At 44.4% G+C, this 14,571-nt stretch overlaps 2 protein-coding genes across 2 annotated transcripts; both read right to left on the reverse strand.

Annotated features, from left to right (window-relative positions):
• Nucleotides 1-654: 654 nt before the first annotated feature.
• LOC138204451 (coiled-coil domain-containing protein 106) lies at nt 655-8,250 on the reverse strand. The gene is made up of 5 exons (XM_069159725.1): nt 8,032-8,250; nt 4,838-5,056; nt 4,102-4,314; nt 3,779-3,985; nt 655-2,337 (listed from the first exon to the last, which is right to left on the reverse strand). Exons 2-5 carry the CDS (start codon nt 5,043-5,045, stop codon nt 1,958-1,960), a joined length of 1,008 nt encoding a protein of 335 aa, XP_069015826.1. The 5' UTR covers nt 5,046-5,056; nt 8,032-8,250; the 3' UTR covers nt 655-1,957.
• A 517-nt stretch (nt 8,251-8,767) lies between these two features.
• anxa13 (annexin A13) lies at nt 8,768-14,220 on the reverse strand. The gene is made up of 11 exons (XM_069159726.1): nt 14,064-14,220; nt 12,796-12,871; nt 12,607-12,701; nt 12,310-12,480; nt 12,125-12,158; nt 11,414-11,493; nt 11,116-11,184; nt 10,916-11,017; nt 10,706-10,781; nt 10,398-10,510; nt 8,768-10,120 (listed from the first exon to the last, which is right to left on the reverse strand). Exons 1-11 carry the CDS (start codon nt 14,076-14,078, stop codon nt 10,001-10,003), a joined length of 951 nt encoding a protein of 316 aa, XP_069015827.1. The 5' UTR covers nt 14,079-14,220; the 3' UTR covers nt 8,768-10,000.
• Nucleotides 14,221-14,571: the final 351 nt, after the last annotated feature.

A 14,571-nucleotide genomic window follows, 5' to 3' on the forward strand; every position in this document is an offset into this window, starting at 1 on the left:
GGAGCCTCCACCAGTGACGCTGCACCCAGCAAACCAGAGGAGAGCCACAAAATGGAGTCCCAGCTGGCCCCACAGTGGTGGGAGTCAAAGAGCCGGCGGGGGTGGGGAGGGAGGGAGGGAGGGAGGGAGGAAGGGAGGGAGGGGAGTGGAGAACGCTTCAGGCTCGATTAGGCCCACATCCCCCGTCTCCATCTTCGGCTTTTGGCTCCATCACCCCGAGTCATTAGCTCTGAATTCACAGTTGCCACTCTGGAGTATTAAAGCAGCTGCAGCTTTGGAGAAGGTGCTGACCGACGGCGGGGCGACGTGCTACACGAAAAGAAACAGCCAGACACCTTGAATAATAACAACCTTATTCTGGTTCGGGATTTGCGAAGGAAACCTGCATTTTTTTAAAAAAAAAATTTTAAATATCATCCTGGTGACAAGCAGAGCAGAAGTGACATTTGCATGCCTGAGGAGGCGGGAGGAGACGAGCGCCGGCAGAGAGACGCACACCCACCCACCCTTTCTCGTTCGCTTGTTTTACCTCACGCTGCCGTGCGGACCGGCGAGCACCTGTCCCCTCTGGCTGTTCAAGACAACGCCGAGGGGAGCTTCGAGGGGAGCTTCGAGGTCGCTCGTCCGAAAAAAATGTTTCGGCACCGTCCGATCTCTTGACCAGCTTCTTTTTTTATTATTATTATTACTATTATTATTTTGGGGGTGAAAAGATGAGACACAACGGGAAAAAAAAAAAAAAAAAGAAAAGAAAGGGATGAAGAGAGATGGAAGGAGTGATGCGTAATGAGAAATGACTGAATGAGTTCATAACAGGAAAGAGGGCGGTGGAGGGTTGGTGGGTGGGGGGGGGGGGGTGCACAGATTGGGATGTGAGAGTGAAAGATAAGCAGAACGGGAGGAGTGACAGTGACAGAGTCCCGTGCGGAGATAAACAGCCCGGGTGCGGCCCCCCCTGTAATGGGCTCTGTGCACGAGTCATTTGTCACCTCGGTGTGGAAAGCGAACGCTTCGCACCGACACTCACCGTCAGCCGAGGATGTTCGTCACCGAGCCGTCTGCACAACTGCTGCTGCAGAAGAGACAAGACTTCACACAAAAAAAAAAACAAGATCTCTCTGAACATTTAAAGTTACACTGCGGCACATTTCATACCAACATCGCATTTTAAGATGACAGAAGAGGTCATGTTTTACTTCACAAAAGGCCCCTCGGCATGCTTTTTTTTTTTTTTACCTAGGGGGTGTGTGGAGGGGGGGGGTGTCAAGTGCTCGTCAAAAGGGGCATTGGCTCTGAAAAAGTACCGCTTTTAATAACTCTATCAAACGTTCATGTATAGCAGTGTCAAGTTAGTTTTTCTTGGTACACGATTCTTCCTCGGGATACAAAACAAAACGGACTCTCCGCGTGAAACAAGCCGTCTTTTTCATTTTCATTTTGTCGGTTTCTTTAAATGCTGTTTTTGTTTTTTAGACAGTTCACTTGTAAGCATGTCAATCCCAACATGATAAAAGTCTCCAACAAAACTTAAGTGCTGCGAAATGGAAAATTGACCATCCACCATTTTGAAGTAAATGACAAGGGAAGTGATTTGTAAACATTACGTGTGAACACTGCCATCTTGTGGGCGTTTCTATGACTACATACATAAATAATTAATATAATAATAATAATAATAATAATTAAAAAAAAGAGGGTTTCCAACACTAAAAGCAGCCGCAACAAGTATGGCTATCAAGAACAAAATATACATCCTAAATGTGTAAAATAAAATGACTAGAATGTAGATTTTCTAACATTTCTGGTCCCATTAGACAAAAAGCCTATTCTTTTTGTTAAAATGTGCTACATGAAACATGTAAATGCAGCAGCTCAGACAGGGGAAAAAAAAAACAACAAAAGCAAATGAAACATAACTTTGTGAAGGCGTTATGTTCTCAATGCAGTTAAATCAAAGTCAACCTATTAAAATGCTCTCTGCACCGCCCCCCAGTGGCGGCAGGTGAGAATGCAAAACCCTCTGCCTTTTCCCTGAGATGGGCAGGAGCTCGCTGTTGGCTTTCATCTGGTCTATTTTCCGGGCCAGGTCGACGTCGCTGTCGATGACCAGCGTGCACCTTTGGGCGTAGCTGACGAGAGTCTCTTCTCCTTGGCGAAACATGCCCACCAGGGGGACCATGTCTTTGCCCGCCAGGTGGAGCTCGGCGATCGACGCCGTGTTGGCGATGGTGTTCCGGTCGATTCCGAGGTGGCGGAAGGCTTCGCTCATGCTCTTCTTCTTGATGAAGGCGGACAGGACTTGTTTGTAGCGGTGGATGACGTACTGGACGCCGGTCGCTGGTGGAGAGAGACGACAGGTCGAGCTACGATTGTTGTTACATTTCATCGTCTCGCTTTTAGCGGCTGTCTCACTTTCTTAGGGGTGTTAAGTGAAAATCAACACTATAATTCCCTTTGACAAATTAGTCTCATTGACGTGTATAACAATTAAAAAACGTCTCCGTCATCGAACTCTCTAAACCTTGAGGCCTCGGCTTGCTTCACACTTTACTTTTCTGAAGTCACATTTCTGTCTTCAAAAGACACTTAAGACGCTGTTGAAGAAAATCACGCTGTGGACGAATACGAAAGGAGATCTAAAAGTTCAGAGACCGCTCCTGTTGCGCCGTGACGTACGCAAACCGGCGTGAGGCTAAAAACCTTCGTAAATAACTCTTCCAAAGTTGCGTCACTTGATCAAAAACTTCGGTGGCCACTGAAACGTGTGCCTTAAACTCAAACTTAAGCGAGAGAGCCCACATCAGGTTTCCTGTCAAAGTCGCAGGGAGTCAAAACTGCCGAGTCGGAGTGACGACGGCGTCGTTGCGGGTGAGAGACCGGCGTGTTGTCATGTTGGGACACCTCGCGTCGAAGGTCGTCCCCCCCCCCCCGTCCCCAGAACGTCACAGCAGAACTCGCCGTCGACGGTCTGAAGTCAGTCAAAGAAGACGGTGGAAGAAAACCCAGCTGGTTGCTCCTGAGCCGACGCCCCCTTCTTCGGCCTCGGACGGTGACTCTCTGCCCCGAGTGTCACTCAATAAAACAACCTTTGCCCGGTTTCGCTCGCTGGAGACTTTCGGAGGCATTTTTTTTTAAGGCTCTCTGTTTAAGTTTCTGCTCACAGATCAAATTGAAAACGATCGTAGTGGTTATAAAAACCTGAGTATCTCAGCTGCTGCTTTTGATCAAGAGATGAAACTTGGAATACTTTCTCGTGAAGGTTCCAGCTTCCCACTGCTCCGTTCACATCACCGTGCTGCGCTCCGTCACGGAACTTTTTTTGATCGCCGCTTGTATAAACTCCCTTCAATTTTGATAAGGACCTAAAAGACCAAAAATGTCCTGCAACTGGCTGTTAATGTGTTCCAAGTCTTGAACCTTCAGGAAGACTTCTCCTGTGATGTTTGACGGCTGAGAAGACGACAAGACTCCCGTATTGCCAACGACCGACAACGGCCGGCTATCAGGAGCCGTTTTTGCTGTTATTGTCGTCTCTTAACATTTTTCTTTCACTTCTTCAGTGCTTCAAGTTTGTTCTTGCCTGCTGCAAGCATCAGTAAACTTCTTAACCTCTGCACTGAGTTGGGAAATTGAACAACTGACAATCTGCTGTACTTCTGCTAAGGTGAGGTGAAGATATCGTCCTCATAAAGTCCTCGCGGGGGCTTTGTATCGGACACATGTTTTTACTATTATGAGTGCAGCGTCAAACCTCATGAGATGCAGACGGGACTCTCACCTCTCTTCCTGCTGTAGTCCTTCCCTTTCTTCGATCTCTTCTTGTCCTTGTGGTGTTTCTTCCGTCTGTGTTCGCTCGAGGCCGCCGACACCTCCGACGAATCGGACGCTTCGGAGCCGCTGTGGCTGCCGCTGGACGAGCTCGAAGAAGCTCTTTCTCTCTTTCGAGATTTGTTTTCTGAATGCTGCACCTTGCTGGGTTTATGAGCTGTGTGTGTGTGTGTGTGTGTGTGTGCGGTCCAATGACAAAAAAAAAAGAAGACATAAATAGGAGCCATTAAGTTCGTCTAAACATGATCTACTACTTCACGTTCAGTCGCTGACCTTCGGTCACCGGACTGGGACATGCGAACGCCGGCATGGAGCGGTTGCTCGTGAGGTTTTCGATCTGGCTCCTCAGGAACTTGCGGTCCTGCATCAGGTCCTCCACCTGCCTCTCCAGCGCCGCGATGCGCTCCTGTTTGCTCTCCAGCATGCACTGCAGCTTGGTGATGGTCAGCAGCACCCTCGGAGGAAGACTGTCAGCGTGTGAGGCGGCTGGAAAAAGAGGGGATTCAAAACACGCCAGTTTGCGAAAAAGGTTCGGTGTCGTGGCAGCGTCAATGGAAGCTGGGTTGATGAAACATACAGAGCATCAAAACATACGTAACTCATTAAAATTGTGACTATGAGGCGTGCAAAGGGGAAGTAATGTTATTACTTAGTGGCAGGAAACGGGAAGTAGCCGCATGTCTCGCTAATAAAACAAAGCTGGAACTTTTCTTCATGTTTGCAGATGTTATCTTGAGTAAAAAGTCAAACTACCAAACCAACGAATAGAAATAGTCAATAGTTCTTTCCAGTCGTCCTCAGTAATGTTAAATGTAGACTTGAAGCTCCAGACTGCAACTGGTGGTTCACAATTCACAATTATCTTTAACAGCGGCTTTGAGGACTGAAAACCAGAAGCTCTTTCACGTGCCCGAGGCATTTCTCAAATTTTGAAGTTACAGAAAACACACACAAAAATTGTTTTTAAGGTGATGTCCAAAATTGCAGACAGCATCTGAACGTCTCCTACCGGACATGGCGCTGCTGGGCGTGTTGTCCTGAACGGCGTCTGCCGAGGCTCCCGTCTGGAAGTTCTCCCACTTGATGATGCGGAGGTCGTCCTGTTCCTGCTTCAGCCACGCCGGAGAGCTGAGCCGGTCTTTGGTGCGCACGGAGCTGGAGTCGATCTCCACGCAGGGGGAGTAACCCGACGGCTCCTGCTGCCACACGGACGACATCTCCTCAAAACCTGGCCGCAAAAAAACAAAAAGAGGGTCAGAAATTCATACACGTCGAAGGGCATGAGAGATTTCCCGTAAGAAAGGTAATTGCCAAAATTCAGGAGTCATAAAAAATGAATTCACTGATACTTAATGCAAATAGTCAAGTATCAGAAAATGATACACCTTTTATAAACTGGACTACGATCTATTTAGAAAATGATAGTTTTATAATTTACTGTGACCTAAAGAAGGATATTCAAGCCTTTTCTCAATGTTAACATTTGTCTTTTTAACCTCTCCAGAAATATTGTTGTATGTTATTGCGAATGTGGTTTAATTTTATAGTAATTAGAGAAAAAAAAATACTGAACTTCTGAATTTTAGTAGCCAGCATTTTTAGTAGTATTAAAGTATCCAGAGGAGGAAGTGTTTAGATTTCATGGAAGAGCAATAAAATAAAGGTGAAAATAAATACCATGACAGTTTTCGAAACACTGAGTTTTTTTATTTATTTATTTATTTTTTTAAGAGAATCCGTAATGACAGATTACAGCCGATAAATCGGTTAAATCTTTTTTTTATTACAGTTGATAGTTGAGGAACGCCTTTTATTTAATACTGTAAAAACAAAGCAGAATGCCCCACTGGTAGGATGCAGAAATAAAACAACCACGATCCAACCGATGACCTCCTGTCGCGCGGCGTTTGGTAACACTCTATTATCCCCAGAATAATATGTAAATGTGATGCATTCACAAAAAGAAAAAAAAAAAAAAAACTGAGACACGAATCTCATAATTAGGAGAGAAGGTAAACCTGCCTGTCAACCAGCCTTTTGTCCCCATAAACAGCGACGCGGTTTCAGACAAAAGCACCAACCCGGTGCCGGTGACCTGTTCAGTTACACCATTTGCAGCTGAATGCAAAGTAAACCTGGACCGAAGCCGTTCCCACGGCAACCGGACACACGCATCTTGCAAATGACGAGATCTGTCGCACCGCTGGAAAGAGAATATAGCGTCGGCTGTGAAAGATCAACTTTGAATTTAAAATATGAACTACGATTGCAGTGAATTAGACGATTCCAGTCGAAGTGCGTGACTGAACTGAACTCCTGGATGAATTCCTGCACTAATTAACGCATGTGATACTTCACGAGTATGTGAAGGGAATACGTGCGAATTAACGGCAACTCGTGCATATTTAAATAGAAGAATTAGGCATTTAATTGATTCAAAGATTTTCACCCTCGTCGCAGGCGAGGTCGCGTTCGAGCGTCGCAATTTGAACCAGCGGCGATATCTGTTAAATACAAACTTCATGAACTGGGTGTGACATCATCGGGCCCTTCAAGTTAATGATGGTTGATTAATGATTGGCAAATATTTCTGCAGCTGCATCTGTTTTGGTTTTTACCTTTGTGCTCAACCCACCGAACCAAAAGAGACCTGATCATTTATTAATCCGGAGCCGCGCGAGTTCATCATATTTCATTCATTAATACATTCATTAGAACACGATGAATTATGCATGAGATAAACATTAATTAGGAATGAGCAGGGATTTTGGGGGATTTTTTTTTTTTTTGCTTAGAGTCTAATTTATGTTATGTTATGTTGCTTGATGCGGTTTATTCCAGTTCATGTTTTTCCATTTTGTCATATTGTGTCGGTCATGTACTGCAGCTGTCAGTCAGGATTGGTTTGCCGCCCATTTGCAGTGCAGCAGCAACACTTCCCGAATCAGCGAAAAGTTTGCTGGGAAAAAAAAATATTGTAAAGTGGAAAAAAAAAAAAAAAAAAGATGGAAAAGTGTCTGTGTGCAGTTTTTATTTTATTATTTCTTTATTAGAAATATGAACCCGATAGTCATAACAAACATTTTGTTGCTGCACCATCTTTGCTTCAATCCCATTTTGAAGTCGGCTTGTGTTTGGTTGTTGTAGACAGAAGAGGAGTGTGAAGAAGAATAACTCGTCATTAATGTTGTCAGAGATGTTTCTGTTGATTTTTGGGGCTAAAACTAAAAGCAAAACACACATCAAGATATCCAGACTTTTTTTAAATTTTTTTTTATCCCTGAAGCTCGATACACACCGGAGCACTACATTTCCCATGATGCAATTGAATAGCGTCTGTCATTTCTAGTTGGAATACGTCTTCTTTATTTGTATTAAAAGATCATTTTAAGTGTTTTAAGTGATTCAACCAAGCTGGATGTATAAAATGAAACACACGAAATCCCCATCAACTCACAGCGATCACTTCTTAATGCTTGGGAACAGTTTATGCTTCACCTGCACTAATTTATGCATCAAGTCATCGCGCGTAATCACGTGTTTTGCACACCTTTGTAAAACCGGTGCGCTGACTAATATGGTGCGTTTGAGGGCTTGAAACGTGGCTTGCAAATCACCAAAACGAGACGGATAGCAGTTTGCCCTGCTTGTGCTCATTTCAGGAAGCGGGACATCGCCGTTTCTACTTCGTGTTTCCATGGAGATGATGATGATGACTGACTCCTCTCTCCAACATGTGCAAGCTGCAGCACCAAAACACAAGTGAAGGCGCGAAGTGGTGCAGAGATTAATCTGTCTCCAACACCAAAACAATACGCATTAACGCGCGGGCATTTTACGCTCAAGAAAATAAGCAGGCAAAAAGAGGTATATTTGTTTTCCCAGTTTTCAGTGATAACACGTGACATTAACATGAAACATTAAAGTCTGCAGGCCTTTTGCAAATACCTACATTTGTTACAGGGACATTTAGTGTTGGGTTGGAGTGCTTTAAAAGCACAGCCGGTAAGTATAAACGGGTGTAAAGCACACCGACGATATTTGCAGGGCTGTAACATTTCTCCTTTGCTGTGGTTTTAATTAGCTCATACCAAGATGGATGCTAATGACTGTAATTACCAGCCCCAAAAAAAAAAAAAAAAAAAAAAAAAAAAAAAGGGGGAGGTGGGGGACCGAGAAAGCTAGTGAAACAGAAAGACGTACCCACGAGAGAGTCCAGCGGAGAGGAGAGGAGTCGGTGACGTCCCCGCGTATATCCGGCGGTGAGCTCAAACCTCCCTTCGTGTAAAACAACCCGTGTTTTCAAAAGTATAAACAGAGAGGAGTGCAAAAATTGCGAGAATACACAACATGCATGACCGTGGAGGTGTGGGGGCGGAGCCACGGCGCGATGACGCCGCTGTGACACGGCGCTGCCTTCAGGAGCTCCGCAGAGAGTCGTTATTCTCAAAAGCGGTACAATTAAAAAGGAATATCGACACGTGATTAGGGTGTTTTTTTTGGGGGGGGGGGGGGGGGGGACACTGGCGTCTGTGCCGTCACAGCGAGCCGTAAACATACAGGTAAGGATCATAAAGATTCATCTTCAACCACAAGAAGGAGTAGCCATACTGCAGAAGATGGTAATCCCACCCCCCCACGCCCCCCAGAGACCTGATCTAACCCCATGCAGTCTGAGATTAAATGAAGACAGAAAGACACAAGAGTCATGCTGAATTTAATTTCTACTTTGGCTCCCAAAATGAATTGTCCTTCAATGTTAAAATGTGAGTATATGCGACTGTACCTGAAGGTAGCAAGTGGGCGGGGACAGATTTGAAAGGGGGCGTGTCCTTTCGTGGAAAGTTAAAGAAAGCACGACCTAAACTTCTCTGTACTCTACTTTTACAGTAGTTTTTACACTCCGTCAACACATGAATGATGAAATAAAAACCAGACATTTACGATTTTACGGGAAACTTTATTTGCGTTTAGACTAACATTTCTTTGGCTATAGAGAGGCACACAACTGATGTCGAGGTGGACGCCGTGACTGTCTCACGTACTGTACTTCACTTGAGCATCGAACTCAGCTTGTTCACAATAGTGGTAATTCATAACAAATCTCAGCTGCCGTGTATTATAGACGTACAATTGACACGAGACGTCTGATCTGATGTTAAATGCTCACACGAACATTGTTATCCCTTCACATAACCTCCGACCTTGCTAAAACGATACACTAAATAATGCTAAATTTTAAATACTTTTTCAGTTTTAGTCATTGAATATAAAAAAAAAGTAACAAGCTGAGGTGTTTTTTGGATTTGTCAAGTTTTTTCTAGTTGTATGGGATTTAAAAAAAAACAACAACAGAAAAAGCAACATATTGTAAATCAATATAGAGTTTCTTTCAATAAACAACTGATAAAATATATAACCTCTTCTGACGATCGGCTGGGTAAAACAAATTAGAAAAATCCTTCGCGACACCCGCTGTAACGATTCCTTCAACGCGGTCGTTCACATTTCTTCGTTTGAAACTTCAAGCCATACGGAGTTGATTGCATTAGTGGTAAGAGCAGCGACGTATAACAGTCACTGTGTTCGGGGGTACGGAGGGTGGAAAAAAAGCTTGAATTATTCGCTCTACAAAACACTTATGCAAAGATAATAACGCAACATTATTGTCTCATTACGTCGTTAAATGCTGCAGAAGGACGAACTGAAGGTTTGTAATGTAATTTATCCTAATCGAGCTTGAAACCGCCTGAACACACCGCGCTCGCAGTAATTGCATTAGTGTGACTCCTGCAGAAATCTTAGTGCTTTTTTTTGTTTGTTTTTGTGGCTGAACATTACTTACCAGTATATCGTATAAATGCTGATGAAGTCGTTAAGAGTTAGAGCTTAAAAAATCGACCAAGAAACGGGCAGTAAATGACAGACAAAGAGATTCAAACACCGATGAGTCCGAGGTTAGAGAATCGAGGTCGACGTCTGTGGAAAAAATAGTTGTAAAGAATTTGAGAGCCGCTCGCGTTCATATTAACTCAGTTTTTGGACCGCGAACACGAACAGAGTAAATTGTGCCGTCATTTCCAGACCCTCTTTACATAACGCCGTTAACGGAGAGACCGAGTCGTTAGTTTGTTAGACAAGAAAACCTTCGTCCGGCAGCGCTAGTCGGCCTTCAGTGGCAGATAGCCAGGAGGAGGCGTTTGAAGTCGCCGCTGCACTCGTCCCTCAGGGCGTCCTTCAGAGACACGTCGTACTTCTCCAGGTACATGTCTTTGATGGTCTCCAAATCATACTGTTGAGAAAAAAAAAAGGGGGGTGAAACCACAACGACGTCAGTACACTTTCCAGCCGTCGAGGTCGAGCTCGGTGCAGTTTGGTGGATTTACATGACGTCTTTAAACACAAAGAAAAAAGAAAATCATGTCATTCGGTTCATTTTCATTCGCTGAAGCGCCCCGATTTCATCCCGCAGTCATCTGGAACAGCGCGTGCGTGCATTAGTTTGCGCCGTAATATTGCGTTTCGACGACTCCTTTCTTATGAACACGTTCATCTTTTAGTGCCGTTACCTCGGAGCGACACACGATGATGCGGACCAGCGTGTCCTCGTCGGTTCCCGCTCCTTTCATGGCGTCGTTCAGACGTCTGGCGAAGTAGAGCTGCGGGTTCTTCGCTGCTCTCACTGTCGGGAGGGAGGAACTGTATAAACTGCACTTCATGTACTTCATGTGACCATTTTTAAAAAAATATATATTTCATACTCCACCCTTATCATTTACGTGGGTTGTTTTTCAATTTTAATGCGACTAGGATCTGGTTTCGTTAATCAGCTTCCTGTATTTCCATATTCAAAAAAAACTTTCCGTTTCGCACTGACCGAGAGCGACGTAGCATTTTTTCAGCGTCCCGCCGGTCTCGTTCTCGATGGCGTCCAGGATTTCGGTTCCGGAGAGCTGCGGAGAGAAACACTTTATTTGGGCCGGTGTTTTCTTGGGAGGGTGACGGAAGATGGGTAGCAGCGGCTAATGCAGAAAATGAGATGCTGATGCGCGATATCGCCCGCAGCTGCGGACGCCAAATCCCCGACCTGCTCGTATATCTTGAAGGTGGCCTGGAGCTGCAGGTAGTTTCTGGAGGCCAGGACGTAGCTGAAGGTGGACTCGTCCGTCCCGAAACAACCCTCGCCGGCCTGCACGGGATCGGCGAACGTTAACGTTCCTCGGGACCAAATAAACGCGTGCCGTTCAAACCGTCGTGAAGGTGCATTTATCGAATAGAAAACGGTACCTCGAAAAGGGAAGTGGCGTCTTGTTCGGCCAATTCCTCGTCCACATCGTAGCTCTCGTCTCTGCCGCCCTGGAAGGAAGAGGACCGAGGTGACTTTTGCTCCGTAGTGAGTCAAGCAACTATATCTGGCCTCCCTTAAACCGTGTGTGTGTGTGCGTGTGTGTGTGTGTGTGTGTGTGTGTGTGTGTGTGTGTGTGTGTGTGTGTGTGTGTGTTTAGTCGGGCACGGGGAGAGTGAGCTCGATTTCAGCGGGAGGAATTCAGTTACCCGAGCGGAGGAGAAACTCGGAGCCACTTACCTGCAGAAGAGCGGTGAGGAGGTTTCTGACGTCGCCGCTCGTATCTCCCTCGATATCCGCTTCCAGATCGCGTTCGTGCACTGCAAGAGCGACACCAAAGAATACTGTCCATTTCTTTGTGTCAGTATTTATAGCGACACCGCTACGTAGTCCTGTGATATCATATCAAGTTTGGTGTACTGTTTTTTTTATTATTTTTATTTGTATTTTGTAAGAACTTGTCCACCCTCTCTTAACCAGCCTTCGGTCAGTAATTGTCCCAGATTTCTGAGTCGGACCTGATTTTTTTTTGCACTGCAGTCAAAGATCCAGTTTGCAAGTACAAAATATATAAACTGAGAATAAAATGATTGCGTTGCAAAAGAATATGCTCTTACAATTTTGTTGGTTTTGGACACAGAATTAAGAATTTTGCTTGTGAAACGAGACTTTTTGGCTGCAAATTGAAAAGCTTTGCTCTCAAGTCAATAACCTTTTCTTTCAGTATGCGTCAGTGCTTTCAAAGTATGACTGTACGTCACATGGCAAAAGAAACAGAAATATAATTGGGGTGTGCTGGTTAACATGAGTCACCCTGTGTAACTTCCTCCAGAGTTCACGATAGTGACACGCAGTCGTGGGTGAGAAGTTCAACAGCTGAAACGAAAGATTTTTGCACCACAATAACAATAAAAACAATACTTCTATCGAGCGCTTCATTTAGTGTCTCACCTTGAAAGTAGCATTCCTTGAACAAGGCAACGTCCTGTTGAGAGCGATAACAGATGTTGACATTTCAAACAGCAATAATCTGAATTTTTACTGCATTTCTCCATATTTTTTTTTTTTTTTTTTTAGCAGATCTTTTGAATTTAATTGGCTCGATATAGAAAAAAAAAAAAAAATCCGCCGCTCACAGCGTTGGTGGCGGTGCAGAGGATCTCCACCAGGACGTCCTCGTCGGTGCCCGCTCCCTTCATGGCCTTCCTGAGCTCCTTCACGGCGTAGATGACGGGCGGGTCCAGCATGGCGAGGATGGCCTTCTCAAAGCTTCCCGACAACTCGCTCTTCAACTTGTCCGCCAACTCCTGTCGCAAAGAGACAGGGAGAGACGGGATCGTTAGGAAGGAGCAGAAGCACAGGAGAAATGCTTTTTTTGGTTTTTGTTTTTCCGAATATGTTTCACGTTAGAATAAACTTGAATTGGCACTCACGTCGTCATACTTCTCGAAATAGGCCTGTTTAATTTCCTGACGCTGACATGCGCTGCGGTTCGCCAGGACGTCAATGATGGCCTGCTCGTCAGTTCCTGAAAAGAGGACACAACAAAAACAGATGCAAAACAAATAACAGGCACTTTCAAGCACGGGAACGTCATCGGAATTGTTTTATTTCCAACCTACCGAACCCTTTGCAGGCTTTCCGGATGGCCTTGATATCAGCTATGGCATCAAAATCCTCGTAGGGAAAAATTGTAGGCTGAGAAAGAAATATAAGAGTCACACACTGTGATTATATCTAACTAATCATTGTTTTAGTCGCCATTCATGAAAGCACGCAGGAGCAGCTGGCAGATGGGGGGGGGGGGGGGGGGGGGAGGATATACAATGCTTTGGTTGAGGAATTCAGAGCCACAAGTCTTTAAACAAACTTGGTGGGGGCCTCATGAATGCCAAAGTGCAGTCCCAGGACTATAACAGCGGTCCGACGACGAACCCGTCCCAAAGAGTCCCACCGACAGAATTATATCATCACCAGCGGAAAAGAAGAGTTAAAACGTCACTTTCCTTTCTCACAATCAGGGGAACGTGTGGCGTACTTCTCTAAAAGCTGGATAAATCTGCCCGTTTTATGATGTAATCATTCAATTTGAGTTTGGCCTGCTAATTTAGGGTCATTTTCTGAATATGAATGGACGTTATTTGAACTTTAAAGTACATTTTGTTAAATGATTATTAAAAATAAACTTTTTTTTTTCTTTTTTTTTTTTTCCAGCGTCAATTATGTATAAGGCCAAACACACACAAACACACAAAGGAGAAAGGTACCACAATGACAGAAAACTAGCTGCATTGGACAAACCGTTCACACACACACACACACACACACACACACACACACACACACACACACACACACACTCGTGTCATAGAAAAGAGTTCCACTCATCATCCAGCTCCATCTAACGGAGCTCTGGTGAATTCCGCAGAGGAGTGGCCGTTCCTTCTGCGTAAAACCAGACACGGCGTCTTGTCACACGATATCATTTGCAACGTTTACATCGGACTGACACTTAAAGAAACACCGCTCGGCGGGAATCTGAATTCGTAACTCTTTATTTTACGCAGCGCGGTGTCAATAATAGGAGATTTAAACACGACGCAGTAAAAGTGTGCGCAAAGCCTCGCGACTAATGCGTCAAAATGTAGACTAAAAACAATACCGGTCCTATCTGGTTGACGGTCAAATCCAACATTGGCATAATCCTTCCTTTTTTTACCCCCCCACCCTGATGATTGTGTGGATTTTAACGCGAAACTATGAAGCTGAACACTTCGAGTGAAGCCCGGACTGCTGATAGAGATTTTTTTTATTTTTGTATTTATAACCACCGCGTTTTAAAAGAAGAGATAAAAAAAAAAAAAATAGAAAAGCCGAGAATGACACTTACTTGACAGTTGCCCATTTCTGCGGTGTTAATCCGGCGGCAGCAGCTGATCCGTCGGTGAAAAGTTGTTCGATTTTAAGGGATGATTTTTAATTTTTTTTTCTTGTCGTCTCCGCAAACAAACTGCGGCCCGGAGAGAAGGAGAAACGGGAATGTGACGTCACCACGGACCGCTGCACCGTCCGGTTAACCATTTACGGGCCTGTTACCGTCTGTTTCAGTCTGGTTTAACACACTTAAAAAGATCCATCTCCAGCCAGGCATGGTCAAAGAAATATGAAATGATCTGCTTTGAATAACAGTCAGTGTTTTATATGTTTTATTTATAGAGAGAAAATCAGTTACCTTGTTAGAAACTCTTCAAATGAAATCAAATAATCTCCCTTTACTCAAAAATGCATTTTTTTTTTTTCTGGGATTATGTAAATATTTTTCAAATGTACAAGTCACTATGGTACACAAAAATGATAATAGTATAATATAAAGAACATAACAGATGCTTCATAAGTAC

The sequence above is a fragment of the Embiotoca jacksoni genome, unplaced genomic scaffold, assembly GCF_022577435.1.
Source record: "Embiotoca jacksoni isolate LCO1_2020_lvr unplaced genomic scaffold, fEmbJac1.0.p SCAF_25, whole genome shotgun sequence".
Classification (NCBI taxonomy): domain Eukaryota; kingdom Metazoa; phylum Chordata; class Actinopteri; family Embiotocidae; genus Embiotoca; species Embiotoca jacksoni.